Source organism: Crocodylus porosus, unplaced genomic scaffold (genome assembly GCF_001723895.1).
Source record: "Crocodylus porosus isolate Cpor-Errol unplaced genomic scaffold, CroPor_comp1, whole genome shotgun sequence".
Classification (NCBI taxonomy): Eukaryota; Metazoa; Chordata; order Crocodylia; family Crocodylidae; genus Crocodylus; species Crocodylus porosus.
The window spans coordinates 17,072,365-17,090,753 of NW_017728886.1; the positions used below are offsets into that span (position 1 = coordinate 17,072,365).

The window sequence follows — 18,389 nt, forward strand, 5'->3', positions numbered from 1 at the left end:
CCACCAGGTCCCCTCAGCCCTTCTTGCTGAGGCTGAACAGGTTCAGGTCCCTCAGTCTCTCCTCATAGGGCCTGTCCTGCTGCCCTCTCACCAAGCAGGTGGCCCTCCTCTGAACCCTCTCCAGGCTGGCCACATCCCTCTTGAAGTGCAGCGCTCAGTACTGGATACAGTACTCCAATTGCGGTCTGACCAAAGTTGCATACAGGGGGAGTGTTACCTCTCTGGACCAGCTTGAGATGCACCTTTGGATGCATGACAAAGTATGACTGGTCTTGCTGGCTGTGGTCTGGCATTGGTGGCTCTTGTTCATCTTGGAGTCAATAATGACTCCAAGATCCTTTTCCGCCGCTGTGCTTTCAAGAGGGAAACTCCTCAGCCTGTATGTATGCTGTGGATTCCTTCTCCCAAGATGCAGCACCCCGCATTTGTCTACGCTGAACCCCATCCTATTCTCGTCGTCCACTTTTGCGGTCTGTCTAAATCTATTTGCAGCCGCTCTCTCCCTTCAAGTGTGTCCACCTCACCCCACATCTTAAGTGTCACCAGCAAACTTGGACAGCATGCTTTCCACCCACTTGTCCAAGTCGCTGATGAAGATGTTAAACAGTGCAGGCCTGAGGACCAAGCCCTGGGGTACCCCACTGCTCACATCTCAACAGGATGAGTATGACCCATCCACCACTACTCTCTGGGTGTGCTCCATCAGCCAATTTTTTACCCATCCAACTATGCAGGCATCAATGCCACAGTCACCTAATTTATTCATGAGGATGGGGTGAGAGGCAGTGTCAAAGGCCTTCTTAAAGTCTAGAAAGACTATGTCCATGGTGACACCATCATCCAAGGATTTAGTTACATGGTCATAAAAGGCAATCAGGTTGGTCTGTTGAGCACTTCTTTGACTGACAATCTGAAAGTACTTTACAAAGACTAGGTTATGTCAGTCTCATTTTCCAATAGAAAGAAAAAGTGGCAGAGTTGAGAATAAGACTCCTGTTTCCTTTCTCCCAGTTCTTGCTCTACGAGGGACAATGCCTTCCCTTGGTCGTGACACATTGCCAGATAACGAGTCTGTAAGGAGGTATTTATGATACGGAGATGCCAAGGGATCAAAAGCCGAATTGCATCATGAAGACTTTTAGCAAGGGAATGCAGAATTAACAACCGGATTGGAAAGGCTCCATCCACCTTGGAGAGCAGAACTGACTAGATTGCTTAGGGCATATTTATATATGGAATGCTAGTATTTGTGATAACAAAGTAAAATATTCAAGAAGGATTTGGTCTTACCTTCAGCTCTTACGTTAGACTAAACAAAGATGCTGTTGTGGATTCTTGTAGCCAAGTTTAACTTTCAAGCTAACCACTAACGTTTTTATTTTCTGAGTACCACAAAAGCTTATAAAGACCCATGCCCTCCTTCTGGAGTTATTTTGAATTAACATAGAATTAGTTATAATTTTACACCTATAATTACATGAAAACAAAAATATGATAGTGTATAGTGCAATGTATATATTTAGAAAACTCATCACAGATGATGGAAAATATCAATATTCTTTTCTGAATGTTCATGGGACACACGATAGGTATATGATCTTGTAAAATTTATACCAACTTAAAAGAAAATGTAATGAGGCTATCAAAAACTTCTTTGCTTTTAGAACAGTGAAGCAGTACAATAGCTTGTCTAGGGAAGCTGTGGAATCTCCATTGTTGAAGGTGTTCAGGAAGAAGTTGGATAAGCATTGGCCAGGTGTAGCTATGTCCATAGTATTTACTATGGGTATTTCCCATACTTCTGGGCTTTGCTCATTGCCACATGGGGCCAGAAGGAATTTTTTCTTTTTTTGCTACTTCAGGTGTCAGGGCACCTTCCTCAAAACCATTATGTGTTGGCTGCAGACAAGACTAAGGATATGGACTGGGGTGTGCTCCTTCTAAGACTTAATCCTGGAAATTCCTGGCTAGGGGATTTGCCCCTCTGCTCAGTGTCAGACTAATAGCGTCTTTGGAGTCAGGAAGGAATTTTACCCCATAGTTAGATTGCTACAGCCTTTGTAGCAGAAGGATTTTGGCTCCCATGGTCCCTTTGCTTTACCTGTGGCAGGCTAGGGTGTTATGTCTTGTGGCTCTGTCAGGGCAGACTGCATAGTTTTTCCTAAGAGGCTAGACAACGGATTTGTATAGAATGGTTTGGATAAGGGTGATCCTGCCTCAGGCAGGCAGTTGGACTAGCTGATCTCTGGAGGTCCCTTCCAGCCCTACTTTTCAATGATTCTATGAAATGAGTAAAAAGTTTCTTGCAAGCCCAGATGAAGAACACAATTTAGAATGAATGGTTATAATTTGAAAAAAAATAAAAACTTCAAGGCAAGAGAGGTTAAGCGACTGTGCTGTTACTCATCAAGTCTTTGACAATACAAATAGTTAGAGCACATCTCCCACATTTTTAAAGGCTAACACTTGCTATCACAGGGGACAGTTGGGGTGCGGGGGCAGCAGTGGGGACAGTCAGTAGGGGAGCAGGTGGTAGGGGACAGACAGTGGCAGAGTGGTGGGGGGCAGCTGGGGGGAGCACTGGGGCACAGTCAGTAGGGGGTAGGCTGTCGGGGGTAGATGGTAGGGGTGGGGACAAATTATGTTCTGGAGAACAGGCAGGAAGCAGGGGGTGGCTACTCCTCCCCTTCACTCTATGACAAAGATGGGAACAGCTGTCCCCAGGCCTTCTCCAGACTGGGGTGACCCTGATCTGAAGAAGGCACTTTTTCTTCAGATTTAGTCAGACAGATAGACAAGCTATTCACAAGGTAACAAATACAACCATTGCTTCAATATAAAATGTTTTGGAAGAGATCTAAAGCTTCTTATGTCAGGTGTAAGTGAACTTTTCTTTGAGAGATACTCTTCTGACATCCAGCTATTAAAGAGTTCCTTTCACACATCCATCTGGAGAAGCCAGTACCCTGTTTCTGAAACTAGATCTGCAGATACATTAGATGCAACATAACAATTCAATGATTAGGACCTAAAAATTATCAGCATTGCAGAAATGCTCAGCATTTTTAAAGAGTGGATGCTTTTACAGCTGCCTAAATATGAAGAAGGGAATCTGACATAATGTGCAAATTTTTAAAAAACTTTGGCTTTGATTTATAAGCTAGATAAATTAAGTTGACTCACTAGATCTTAGGCTCTTTTCCTAGACTTCTGTTCTGTGATTATGGATGCTATTAAATTAATGGAGCTCATCCCTCAGAAAACATCAGAGCTGAGAGCAGTAGTTCTCAACCTTTTTAGACTCTAGGCACCCCTTCATAGCTATTGGGAATTGAGTGGCAACCCATTTCATAAACTAACGTATTTATTACGGTACTTGCCTCCCTGCACAGGGGCCAGGACAAGAATGGTAGGAGCAGTAACTTAACTTGCCTCTTTGTAAAGAAGGGTAGGAGCAGTAACTTGCCTCTTTGTACAGGAACCAAGCAGAGAGGGAGGAGAAGGTGCTTACCTCCTCACATGAAGGCTGAGTAGTAAGGAGTATGTACTTACCTCCTTACAACCTGCAGCACCCTTAAAATGATCTCACAGCAGCCAAGTATGTCACAGCACCCCAGTTGAGAATCACTGGCCCAGCAAGTCCCAACACACTTAAGTTTGGTCTATAAATACATGATTTATTTTTGCCCATTCTGCCACAGTGAAAGAGGCACTTCCTTGGCTGAAATACTAAATGTACAATATACATTATAACACTTTCTAAATGTTTGGTTTCTTGTAGCAATAAAATGTTCCCTCAGAAAGGCTGCTTTAGGGCTCCTGTTCTTGTGACTTCCCAATTCAATCAATATCCACTATGAAGTTATAATATCCATACTTGGAGTTAATATGCACCAGCCGGAGGGTTTGTAAGAAGAACACATTTATAGAAAGGCAACACTTCACAGGGGCAAAAATTTCAATAGCTGCAGTACACAGAAAAATTAGCAGTGACCATTGCCAGTTATAACTGTTTACTAGTAACAACAAAATGACACCTACTTTATTTAATTTGCAAGGCAGAGGTTCTCCTAGATCTATGACAGCTGTTTTTAGGCTACATAGAACTTAACGAATTACTTCTAGGCACAATCATGACAGGATTGGAAGCAGACCCCACATCAGGAGCAAGGTCAGAATGGTAACAAATTCTCAAATCTTATAGTGGGGAGTGTAAGGGAAGAGAAGAGACAGTGGTGGCAGAGAGTAAGAGACCAGGGTTGGAAGGGTGCTTGAAAGCAGCTGTCCCATTGCTGAAGCTACACAGAGCCACACAGGGATCCTTGTTCTCCAGGTGTTTCCGAGAGGAGGAGGAAGGAATGTGAGCTCTGCGACAGGGAGGGACTCAGAGCAGACAAAGGGGGAACAACCAGAACCGGAAGTTCCTGAATCCAACAGAGTGAGAGAGGGAATGGCTGAGAGCATCCAGGAGGCTGCAAGGAAGGTTCTTCAGGGAGTCAGCTCTAATGAGAAAGCTGACAGGGAAGAAGCCAAGACAAAGTAGCTTTCAGGTAACCTGAAGCTTCAGCAGAGCAGACCAGCAAGAACGACTGAGAAGGAGGTACCATAAAGACCTGAATAGAAGAACAGAGATAAGTTAACTTTGTTTTCTCCACCTGGGAAGAACCCTCATAGACATAGAGCAATAGTCAAGAGTAACCATCTGCACACAGTATTACAAAAGCTTCTTCATTTATTTGACTTTTCAGATCAATGAGACTCTCTCTAAGCAGAAGTGATTCTCTGGTTGTGGAGCTATTCCACTGAGCTTTGATTCATAGATTGTTAGGGGCTGGAAAGGACTTTGCAGATCATCGGATCCAGACACCCTGCTCTAGGCAGGCAGACAACTGGGGTCAAGTGACCACAGTGAGGTGACCATCTAGTCTCCTCTTGAAAACCTCCAGGGTAGGTGAATGTACCACCTCCGGAGGGAGTTTATTCCACAGTCCAGACACCCTGACTGTGAAGTGTTTCTTGGTATTAAGCCTGAAGCCTGGAGTTTGTATCCATTGGTTTTAGTCTTCCCTGGCAGTCTCCTAGTGAACAGTTGTTCACTGAGCTCCTGATGCACTCCCCTGATATAGTAGTAAGCCACTATCAAGTCCCCTCTCAACCTTCTCTTTACGCTAAAGAGGCCCAGGTCCCTAGCCTTTCTTCATATGGTTTGCCTTGCAAGTCCCTGATCATACGAGTGGTTCTTTTCTGGACCCTCTCAAGTTTTTCCACATCCTTACCGAAATGCAGCGCCCAGAACTGGATGCAGTACTCCAACTGCAGTCTCACCAGTGTTGAGTACAGCGGGAGTAATACTTTCTTAGCTTTATACAAGATGCATTGGTTGATGCATGCCAGCGTGTTGTTTGCCTTGCTGACCACTGCCTCGCATTGATGGATCATATTCATACGATGGTCAATCACTACCCCTAGGTCCCTTTCAGCCATGGTGCAAGTCAAGCTGTCACCACCAAGCCTGTATGTATGTTGAGGGTTGTTTGCCCTCAGATGAAGCACCTTACACTTGCAAGTATTAAACTTCATCTGGTTCTGGTCTGCCCAACTCTCGAGACTGTCCAGGTCCACCTGTATCTGCGACCTATCTTCTGACGTGACCACACTGCCCCATAACTTGGTGTCATCCGTGAACCTGGCCAGTGAGCTCTTCACTCCTCCATCCAAATAATCGATTTAATAAGCATTAATCATTGATTTAATAATAATTGGCTTTAATAAGTATGCAGAATATCTGGGTCTTCAAGGAATAATGTAACTTGCTGTTGTAATTCATTTGCTTTAGTGGGGAGTTTCCAGAAGCAGAAACTTTTAATCTTTCTCTCTCCAAGTTGCATAAGAGCAGAGTGTCTTTTCTGAAGCATATTCAAATCATGGGTAAAAATTTTAAGAAGTCCTGAAATGCCTAAGAGACTAAGTGTCATGGATGCAGGTGATTGTATTACTTTATAGTCAAATTTGTACATAACCAAAATGGAGAGATAGCAAACAGAAGGACTGAAACAAATGACAAAATAAGCAGAGAGATGGCAACACTTGATTTAGTAGAAACACATAAGGGAAAACACAGTTATAAAATTTCCCAGAAGCTGCCTAGTTTTTTCTTTAAAATAAAGGTGTTTTTTAAAACCCTTTCTATAACACATTTTCAGGTTTTTAGAACTGTAACTTGGAATTCTAGTTGCTTCAGAAAGATGTGATATTGGGACAGGGATTTCAACATTAAGCAACATGTCACTAGGAAATTTTGAGAGCCACCAACACACAGAAGTACTAAAAGCAGATATTTTAATAAAAAAATCAAATCAGATTAACCTGTTCATTATGTGATATTTTATGTCCAAGTTTAACAGAGGTAAAAGATGCCAGCAGAAGTCAGTTTAACTTTCAAGAGAAAGATGTAATATAAAGTTAACTCAAGTTCAGGACATAGTTATAGTTAGTCATACAAAAATTTACAAGCTTTAACCCACATTTCTGGACTACTAGAAAATTCTGCCTTTTATATTTTTAGTATGAAATTATAGTTGAACTTTAAAAAGGAAAGCCAGCTTCAGAATATTTTCACTCTTTTGAAATTGCATATGAAAATATATAAAATAAGTAGAAAAGCCTTTCCCCAAAAACCTAGTCTTTAAAAGGTTTTATTAGAAAGTCCAGACAGAGGGCTCTTGCAATACAAAAACCACACAAACATTGCTTAAGAAAGATAGAAGGCCCTAGCACACTCACTAGATAAGAATGTTCAGAATTATTAATTTAGACAAGAGTTGCCTTATATAGTCATCAAGGCCAGCAAACAGATGCTACAGAGCAAGTGGAACTGTTGCCAGTTACTTCAGACTGGAAAATATGAGAACAAAATCCTCTGCTAGTTGCCAGCTAATTCCTCCTGTTCCTCTCTCCTAACAAAAATACTAAAGAAATACATCAACTTCTAGGCAGTGGATAGGATTGTGTTATAGAACTTTGCTGCTGTAGTAGTACACCTGATTCTACATTTCCTACAGAAGTTATACACACAAACAATTAAGAATATTCAATGGATAAGAAATCCTGTTGTAAGAAAACATCCACTTTAATAGGCAGTGGTCTGCCTTGCCAAATTAGCAGACTGCTTCTTTTGGACAATCCATATTCAGTTAGGATGAATCATTATCACTACCTCAGTTTCAAGGGTCTGATCCTTTTAGGGATTTTCATCATAATTCACCACCTTGCCAAGAAGAACCAAAATACAGGGGTTTTTTTTCCCTTTGGTTTCCAACAACAAGGAATTAAACTACTCCCAAACACAAAATTATTACTTTATATTCCACAGTCATCAAGCACTACCATATAGCAGCATGATATGACTCCACCCTTTACCTGGAAATGTTCACCAATGTATCCAGAAAATATTGCCTTACAAATCTTACATGTGTTTCTTGGGTTAGACTAGGCACAAATGTTTCTCCAAAATGGATAGAACAATCTACACAACAAAGTCAAAGCTTTATGAGCTGCAAGGCTCCTCAAAGAAACCATCTTTTCCTGATTAAGATATATTAGTTACTCCAAGACTTTTCCTAGACTAAAAACATACACATATTAGCCAATTGGCAAAACTCTGCCCTGAAAGCTAGTAAGTGTTCATTAAAATATAAAAAATGAAGATGCCAATTTAGAGCAGGCTGTAAAGGAAAAAGCGGGAACAGTTAACTGAAGAAGTTCTAAAAGCAACAGTTTTAGAACAAGTTATAAATACAGCCATGTTTTTCAGAGACCACAAGTCAGACTTTGTTCTAGAGTGCTTGTTACAATTTACGGAAAAGAATGCAAGTCCTGCGAAGTTTAACAGGACCAAATGATTCCAGTACGTCTCTCAAACATGTTCTCAGTCAAAAAGCATAAGCACAAATAGGAAAAATCCTGAGAAATGCTCACACTTCATTTTCTGGCAGCTTTATACCATTCAGACCTGAAGATTAGTAAACAGGCTCTTTGACAATCATTTGTTTTAGGTAATTTTTGACAGATTAAGACTAATGGGCACTTTACACATATTTTGGGGATGGTGGGGGGAGGTGCTTTAATTAGAGTGGCTCTAAGAGCCACTCTAATTAAAGGGCCACAACATCTTGTGCAGCAGCATCCCCATGCTTCAAAATGGTAGTGGGGGTGCTTGAACTAAAGCTTGTTTGATGAGCTTTAGTTGAAGTGCCCCAACACCATTTTGAAGCATGGGGATGCTAATACACAAGACATGGAGGCTGGCTGGAGTGAGGTAATTACCACACTTAATCAAGTCTGCTCCAACATGCTGCAATTACAGAGCACTGGAGCAGCCTCCGTGCCTGTGTATAGGCATCCCATGATTGTATCTAGGATGAAAACAATATTTGATATCATCAAGGCACATCTAGAAGACTAAAAGGAAACTGAAAGATCAGGTCCTAAAGCACCTTCCCTAAGTTTTGAAGACAACTCTCAAACCACTAGCTAGATTTTGAAGGTTTTACACAAGAATTCATATTTATCTTAGTCTCTTACAATGACAGTTGTGCAGCTGTGTCTCAGATCCCAAATGAAAGTTAATTCAGCAAGAATACTGTAAAGTAAATATGTACAACAGACAGATGGAAATAATATTTTTCACATATTGAAAATTACGTTTATTATCTTTAATCCAGAATCCCTTGTGTTATACCTAAACCAAGGTTTACTGTGAATAACTACCATATACTATATTTGGAGTGAAAGCTATTAGTATGAAGCACTTAGTCTATGATCTGTCAATTGACAAGCCATAATTTAAAGTCAGTAGTTGAGGAATCTAAGAATTGTATGGCCCCAAGGCTTGGGTCCTAGCTTTTTGATGGTATAAAACATGAATCTACAACCTGTTCAAATCAGATGACAAGTAGAAAAGGAAGTAAAATGTTCATATAATAAAGATATGGCTTTGTGACAGGTGATAATAAGGACAGATGTCATATGACGTGTCAGCTCAAAGAAATTGGTGGGACCACTAAGCCTGTCTCAAGCCTTGGATTAATTATTCCGAAGGAAAAATAGAAGAGTATAGCTGTATCATGTTACCACGAGGAAAGCTAGGACGTGAATTTCCATCATACTGGCTCTCTTTTGCCCACGTGTATACTCTTTTTCCTGTGCTAAATGTGTAGAAGCTTACCCCTTAACAAAATGGGGGAGTAAGACATCTTATCTTTATTTCAGGAAAGAATGTGCACGTGGACAGCAACTGCAGAGTTGCAGATGAACTGTTAAGTGCTCACCCTGGTTTACCTGTAACTTGCTTGTCTTCCCAGTCTCTAAGTTTAACCTTTTTCCATAGCTTGTACCTCATTCCAAATCCAAGAGTACAATTTTGAAGTTTCTTGGAAGATTTCTTTTTTTATGACATTCATTTTGTAAGGAATTTCTGGTTTCCAGAAATAGGAAAACCCTGAATTACCCAAGTACACATTCTTGCTTCTGTAAATATAGGTTCCTGCTACCTACACATCCTTTTATGCTGTAATGCAGAATGAGTTGATTTGGGCTCACTGAAGTCAAAAGAAATGTCCATTTCCATAGTTGTTTTTGTGATGCAATACTGAGATGACTCAAATGGACATAACTGCCTAAATAAGGGCTAGATTTCTAAGGTATTACAGTACCAATAATCTAAATTTGAATACAGAAAATAGATACTTTTAAGAAGAGATAAAAATACAGACAAAACTGGAAATAGTTTTATGCGAGTGTCTTTGTTCTAAGATCCCAGAATAATTTTACTATTGCATATTCATTCCAAAGCTTTTAAACAATGTTTAGCCTCTAAGGATACTATAACTTTTGCTAGGGTATTATTTGGAAAGTATGAGTCTATCCTAAGACAAGATAACATAATGTAAGCATTCTAAATATTCATCCAGTATCATCATGATTTATTTTCTCTTCCCTAAGAAAAAAAAAAATCAAACAAACTTATTCACTCTCTTATTCTTCTTGTTAATGCAGTATTCAAGAAGCAGAATATTGATTCATACTTACGGGCTTCCTAAGGAAGAAAATAGACAGTGCTCCAATTAAGGGCATGTCCCCAATCAATGGTTCCAGGATAACCCTCATTGTGCCATGAATCTGGAAAAAAAATTAATGGTGTTAAGTGAATTATCAAGTGTATCCAATAGTAAATATGCACTGATGTTTTTGAAAGTCCTTCCTTACAGGTGAAATTTAGGCAGTGCAATGGCTATGTCATCCAAGACTAACTAAAGGAGCAAGTACTGTCTAGGTTCCCCTCATGAAAGTTTCCTATGTATGGTAAAATTCAGCCTAAACCGTGTTAAATTACACAGTGTTGATATACTTTGATTTACACGCTGTGAATATCATAGTTCCCTGGATGTAACTGGAATGTAAATAAATAAATAAATAAATAAGGAAAAATATTTTACTATAAATCACAGACTATTATGGAATACAGTGGATTTTTTTAGGTGAATTATCTAATTATTTTATCTCCATCTGAGTGGGTGCATCTATATGTGGAGATCTGGACTGGTTGCACATAGCTGGGAGACAGCTGCCCCTAGAGTGGGGACAACTCTCCCTACCCTGCAGAGATCGGCATTGATCCTGATCTCCACACGGCTGAGAGGGAGCGCCCTGCAGCTGGGACAGCTCTCCCCACATCACAGGCTTAGCCAGGCAGCAGTGGCCTGCTGTAAAGCATTTTCTTACTAAACAGGAAGGACAAGTGGAAAAGAATGCTTTTAAAATAAATGATTCTCTACATCAATAATATAAACTTCCATGACTGAAATGCCTTGCAGGAAGGACATCTGAGATGCTTACATGAATATTATTTTTACACTTAATGACCTTAACTAAGGAAACAGAATGTATGGATTTGTATGGATTTGTATTTGGCAAACTGTGCTATATATGTGCATGTGTGCATCTCAGACAAAGGTGATTCTGTATATGAAAAAAACATTTATTTTTCACATTTGAGAGGATAACTCCTATTTCAATTATTTTGCTATTATTCAACAAATAGTAATCACTGGGGATCCTAGTTCTCTCTGATAAAAAAAAAAAATCCTCAATTTTCGGGTTAAAAAAAGTAACCCAAAATGGGAAAACACATTTTTCCATGTTTTTAATGAAATGCCACTAATATGTACACCGCCCCGCAGTGGTATTTCATTTTGATCATGGAAAAATGTGGATTTTGGGTTACTTTTTAAAAACTGAAAAGTGGGGGTTTTTTAATCAGAGAAAACCAGGATCCCTGGTAATCACTAAATAATTTGCAAGCAATGAAAACAACAGACTTACTGAAATTTTGTTTTTCAGCAACAGCTAAAGTACATCACAAAGTATGAGATATCTTGTAAAACAGTTAAAACAAAGAAAGATTGAACTTTACCTGTATGCTTTTCACACCAGCTCTGCAGAAGTATCTCTTGATCACCAAATCAATTTCACAATTGCCAACAAAACTAAAAAACAGAAAAATAGTGACATTTAAATTTTCCTTTTTTTAAACTCCAAAATTGCAACACACTTTACTGCTACCTCCAGCATTTTTTTATCATACTGAAGTTAAACATTCTGTATAAAACAGTTGTACTTTTCAAAAGTAATCACAACCTGTACAGAAGTAAATCCTTAATCTTAAAACACTAATTCAACCTTATTAGACATTTCATTTTAGTGCCTCTAGTAATGGGTCTTGTAGTTCATGGTATGGGTTCCAGACTGCTTCGCATTGAGGTGCTTTGGATTATTTTATACACAGATGTAGTAACACTGTCTGTGATTAAGGCCACATGACCCTTTCTATTATAAAAACCTGCTTTCCCTTTCTCACATCCTTGCAAACTTTGGGCTATAATTTTAAAAGCCAGGTTTCAGCCTCAACCCTAATTGTTTTAGAAAATTTCAATAAACAATGATTTAGTATTTCTGTGGAGGTGTGTCTACGCGTGCATACACACGCACACACATATATTCTGGCAATTAATTTTTTTAAGCAACTATGGAATCCCCATGCTTTGGACCAGGAACTGAGATTTAGCAACGGTGGATTCTGCATCAGAGAGGTGTCTTTTGTTATTCTTGTGGAAATCCACCCAAATTTGGCTAAGTTACAAAACTGAAAACTTGTGTTGCACATACTCGGCTTTGACTCACTAGACTTTAATAACTTAATTCCCTAAAGATTCCATCTGCACAGAGCATGTTCCAGCACAGGGCTGAGTAGGACTTCACCTCTCACTACAGCTCACAATACTAGGCATGGCCACATGAACTAAGAGCTGGAATTTTCTGCTCTGAAGGAATTTTACTGGGCCAAACTAGGGCAGAAAAGGAACCTGTTTAATTTACATGCAAAAAGGTCAAGAGGAGGAAGAAGGCAGAATCAAAAACTCATAAGTGTAGACTACTGACAGAAAGGTCTGGAAGTTCCTGACTGAAAAGAATCTGGCACTTGCTGGCTAAGGGGACTGAGGCTAGGAATAAATGGAAGGTAGAAGGTTAGTAGAAAAAGGACTGAGATCATGTGAGGTGCTGGGAAAAAGGGGATGGGAAAGGATCAGCAAAGACTCCCGGACTGAGAACAATTGAAGGTAACACATCTAAAGATTATCTGGAATGCAAAAAAAAAACCTTGTCCCCTTTTAGAATAATCTTTCTCGGTACATTAGAAAGGATATAGAAAATAAGACTAGTCTAGAATGGCTTTAGAACTCTTAAGTGTAGTTTTACAAGGCTCAGTACCATTTTTGCCTGAAAAAGCCAATCACTTTTTTGTTAAATATATTTTACTCTGATTGTGTGATGGATCTTTTCCTTGGGAGGAAGAATTTCAGTCCCTTTTCCTGCTTTGTGGGACAGACAGGGACATGCACACACCCCTAAATAAATCAGCATACATCTATATCTTGGTCTATTTGTATAACTACCCACCATGTTGCATTCTGTAAAGGCAAGTGAGGAAAGCCACTGATTGCATTATTTGTTCCCCACAGAAGTTCTTCCGTTTCACAGCATGGAAATCCAGCTTGAAGAGTTCCAAAAATATTGTCAGTGACTAGCTGCCTCCCTGTTCTCAAAGAGGCTGGACTTACCTGTCCCTTCTCACTCAAGCAAACCTCTTCTGGTCTCTCAAAAAAAACAAAAAAAAACAAACCACATTTGTTTTGTGATTCGAGGAAAGGCTTCTCAGAAATTCCACCTCACATTGCCTGGGTTTCATGTGGGATGGCTAAAGCCAACTGCAGAGCTTAGAGATGGCCAAGCTCCACTACACCGGAAATGTGGCTATTGGTGCGTGCTGCCCTTCTGGCTTCCACCCCTTCGTAGGGTGAATGTGTGGAAAGGGGGCATGGCCCAGTTAGTTCTTTTCAATCTTGCCTCCTTCCTTTCTGCTTGGTGCAAGGAGTCAAAGAACTGAAGGGCACTTCAGATCCCTCCTGCAAGCAGGTTGAAATGCTTCTTGGAAAAAAATCTAAAGGCTTTAGCATGAAAGATTCCAGTAACTTTTTTTTGCTTTACTTTAAAACTAACCTATATGAATGGAGTAGTATAGAAAGAGTAAGACTGTCATATTAAAGTCTTAGCCCAGACTAAGCAAGACTTTATGCCTAAAGTATAACCTCCAATAATTACGTGGTGCTCCTTCACAATAATCATTTTAAAATGATGTATTCAAAAAGTAAGCCTGCAAACTTCCTTGTTTAGGAAAAAACTACTTAATGTACACTTCCTTCTCTATCAACAAGCATATTAAAAGTGATTACATTTGCTTAAAGAAATAGACTCCTAAAACTACAACTCCAAAACCAAACAACATGAGCACAGAATCAAATGACAAATTTGTACACTCTAAAATGTTTTTATAAAGGATGTGTACGCTCTGGTACATTAATGATTTACCTGATCTGAAGATCCAAAACAATCTGCCTTTTATCCACATTTTCAGTGTACACTTTTACACCATTTATTCTAATTGGCTGAAACAATAAGAATAGGATTGCTATATTAAAAAGCCCTTCTTCCCAAATGTATCAAGCGATGTTATCTTTAACATAAGAATTCAGCATTTAAACATTTGCAGCAGAAGTCACTTAAATATTTACTATTGGTGTTATTCAAAGCATTACTGGAAAAATGCAATTTAAAACAGTAATTTATTAAGTGTGAATATCAAAAGGGGTAGGAATTAACCTGTCACATGCTCAGCTTTAAAGAAACGCTGCTTTATTATGGTTTGACAATTACGGTGGAACCTTGCCAGGAAAAAGGTTTCAGCACTAGATTTCAGGCTTTACCCACATATTTTATATCTCAAGACATTCATCCTCTAGTATCCCTGGGGGTACTTGGGAGGGCCCTAAGGAGTACACACAGGCAAGCAGGGATGGAGCACCACCACCCCACACCTCAGCCTCCCAGGAACAGGCTGGGGTGGGGGAATGGCGGTGAGGGCAGTGGTGCCCCTCTGCAGGCCACACAGGTGCGCCCAACTAGCCAGTCACGGTGTGGAAGCGATCCTCACATGTGGCAGCTGCTACCACTTCGCACCACCCCATGCGGCTGCTGCTCTGCAACTGGCCGTGTCCCCCCACCCCCAGTGCCGCATCTGGCTACTGGGGGTACACTTACTAAAAAAGGTTGAAAACCCTGCTCTAACATTTCTATCTGAATTGACAACACTTATAATCCTTCCCAGCAGAAGCATCCCATCTCTCTTCATATATCAGACTTGTTACTACATCAGCTTTCAACAGACGTTTATGGAAGTGTTATCCACTTGTAACACAACCACCCATATATTAGCTAATTTGTGGGAAATGTGATGGAGAAACCTCAAGAAATTCTTTTTGTCCACACAGCTTGGCAAAGTTTCATTTCTTCCTATCCTCAGAACTGACAAACTAAGATTCACATTCTAAACTCCTATTGTAGGGCACAGAAGTACATCACCAAAAAGTCACTGATCTAATCTAGACCCAGTCTGAACAATTAAGATCAGAATATGACTGATTTTCTATATAGGGCATTTACAGCATCATGGCAATGACTGTTTTCATGAGTGAAGGTAAGGTTCTCACAACCTTGCCTTGTGGTTCACAGCGTAAACGGTAATTCTAAAACTTGCTCAGTAACCAAGATTTCCATTTTAGTTTCAAATAAAAGTTAATGAATATGTATCACTAGCAATCATATATGATACTTTAATTTTTTTGATGGAAAAGCAGGATTTCAAGGTACTACACCCTGGGCCAATATAAGTAAATGCTATGGGTCTATAGTGAAAGGATATGCTGGCATTGATTACACAAAGAAGTATGTGCTGCATCTTTCAACTTGAAAGGTCTCTTACAACTCTTGAATAACAAGCAGTTTTAGGAGAGAGGACAAAGATCAATTTTGATATAATTTCTCTAGGAAAACATTTTGCTGATGTACAGCTCTTATAAGTGAATACATGCACTAAGTCTGACCTGAAGCCAACTGAAATCAGTGTAAATATTCCCATCATTTGGGATAGCTTTCTATTGTGTCCTGATCGGACAATGTTTATAAAAAGCTTTATTTTAGAAAAAACAAATGTGCACATGTCAATACAACAAGAAAAAAATGAGACTGGTAAATACTGGGTGCATCTACATGTGTGCTTTACTATGGAGTTGACTAAATAGCATAAAGCGTCACTATCTACATGTACACCAGTGTTAGGGCACAGTACATTAACTAACTCTGCCATAAGTTAGTACTGTTGATGGCAGTACTATCTTATGGAAGAATAATTAAGTGCGATGAAACACATGTGTGGACAGTGATAGGCTGGCTGGAGCATGAGGGTACTAAAGTGTGGGGCTGCCTGCTACAGAGCCCAACACTTTAGCACTCTTGTGCCCCAGCCAGCCCTCCAATGCCCAACACTGCCACCCGGAGCCTGGGGCTGACCTCCTGAGCCTGCTGCCAGCCCTGGCTCAAACTGCTGCTTTCCTGGGTACACATGTAGATGCTGCACCTGGGAGCAGCCAACTCTGGCTTGAACAGAAGCACTAGGTGCTCTAATCTGTACCTTCCCCCAATTTCCAAGACTACAAATGGTCAATCTGACATTTCTTGTGCTTCAGAGAAATTTCAGAGCTATTCTAAGTTAAATTTGGCTGGAGCAATCTCTAATGATGTATTCTACAGATAGAGACTGCTGGAACACAGCATGCCCTGGTCATAGCATGCACTTTTGATGAACCAAAAAATCATTCTGGCCAGGGAAAGCCCCAGCTGATGGACTGAGGAAGCATTCTAGTCAATTTGTGAACCATTTGTGAATCATGAGCCTGTCTTTAAAATCAATTAATACACTAAAACAAGAATGTTCTCTGTAAAATTATAGATTGGAAGGATGTTACTATACTATATAGATTTGTCTCCACATTGTTACCCTCCTCTAAGCTTTTCCTACACGGGCCTTTCTTTGACAAACATGATTAATGTTCAAATCAGGCAAAATGCAGCCATTGTATAAGTTTACAAAACTCAATGGAAATTCATAAGAAAGGAAAAATAAGGTGGAAGAACATCATAAGAGCCATTTGTACATACTCAGAATGCATTTATAGCACAATTTCTTACAAATACTTCACAAACTTTTCTTTGGTTATACTTTACATTAGCTCCATTATATTAGCAACCATCCACCTGAGCCACCACTGTAAGTTATTAGTAGTAACATTTTTAATTCATACTAATATAAAGATAACACATCATCCATACCTAGCCAAAATGCCATGATATTAACGATCAGCACTAATATTAAATGTCATAAACACTGCCAAAGTCTATTATAAAAAGAAAGCAATAACACAGAGGTGGGGAAAATATGGGCCACGGGCTGCATTTGGCCCATGGTGGGTCTTTGTCCAGCCTGCAGCAGGTCCTGCCTAGCCCAGCTGTGGTGCATCCCGCTGTCTCCTGGGCATTCAGTAGGGCTGAGGCGTATCCACAGTGGGACTACCTTTCTAGGCAGCCCAGGCAGCAGCAACTCATTCCAGCTACTGCCGCCACTGGCCCCAGGCCCATGGTACTGGTGGGAACCTATGCTGCAAGCCCCAACCCCACACACCCTGCGCCTGCTCTGGACTCACCCGCACAGGCTCAGCAGCAGCAGTGCAGGACAAAAACTTGGTGAGGGAGGGGAAGTGGCTCCTCCTTGCCACTGCTAAGCTGCTCCTGCTGCAGCCACCCAGAGCCTGCACTGCACCATGCTGCCCTGCATCTACACCGCCATCACCACTGCCTCTGTGTTGCCCAGCACAGCAGTGGTGACAGTGCAGAGCAGACATAGGGCAGCCCAGCATGGTGCAAGCTCTGGGCAGCTGTAGCAGGAACAGCCTGGCGGTGGTGAGGGGGAAGGGCCGCTTTTCCCCCCGCACTCAGCAACAGTTTCTGTCCTGCGCCGCTGCTGCTGAGCCTGGGCTGGTGAATCCAGAGCAGGCGTGAGGTGGGGTTGTGCAGCGCGAATCCCCACTGGTACCGCAGGGCTGGGGCCGGTGGCAGCCAGAAGCAGCTGTCACCACCTGGGCTGCTTAGAAAGGCAGTCCCACTGGAGAGCTGCCCCAGCCCTGCTGCATGCCCACAGGGTGGCAGGACGTACCACGGGTGGGCAGTGCGGAGCAGGCACGGGGCAGGCCAGGTCAGGGTTGTGTGGGTCAGTTTTCCACTGATCCGCTCCTACTGGGATGAGTCCAGAGCGGGTGTGGGGTGTGCTGGGGTTGCACACTGCTGGCAGTGGCAAATGCCAGCAGGGCATGTGGGCTCTGGGCTGTTGCGGGGTGGGAGTGGGTGCTAACCACCTCAGGGAGGGCATGCACATGTGAGTAGGGGAACTCCCATGCACATCCCACTATACCCAAAAACCTTCCTCCACAAACCCAAGAACCACACCCTCCCGCACACACAATCACACACCCTACAAAGATGACACCCACCCATACCCTCACCGCCCACTAGCCCCATACACACTCCTCTACACACCTCTGGGGGGATCCCTATTCACTGCTACATGCACATACCCCACACAGCAAACAACCCCAAGCTCACCCACAGCCCCCGCACACACCCTCACAGCCACCTCCCCTCCACACACCCCCAACACCTTACCCATCCACGCATACACCTCCATATCACACTACAGAAGTTAGCACTACAGAAGAAAAAGACTTGGGGGTCAACATTGACCACAAGATGAACATGAACCTCCAGTGCGATGCTGCGGCTAGTAAAGCGACCAAAATGCTGGCGTGCATCCATAGATGCTTCTC

General features: G+C 41.4%; 1 protein-coding gene across 1 annotated transcript in view; it reads right to left on the bottom strand.

The window, feature by feature from the left end:
- ESYT2 (extended synaptotagmin 2) overlaps window positions 1–18,389 on the bottom strand; it is a 151,011-nt gene that overhangs the window by 69,733 nt on the left and 62,889 nt on the right. Inside the window, exons 5-7 of the mRNA XM_019528575.1 lie at window positions 13,987–14,063; window positions 11,474–11,546; window positions 10,090–10,179 (exon numbers count right to left, since the gene is read on the bottom strand). Coding sequence (XP_019384120.1) covers window positions 10,090–10,179; window positions 11,474–11,546; window positions 13,987–14,063 — 240 coding nt within the window. The remainder of the gene's footprint in view (window positions 1–10,089; window positions 10,180–11,473; window positions 11,547–13,986; window positions 14,064–18,389) is intronic.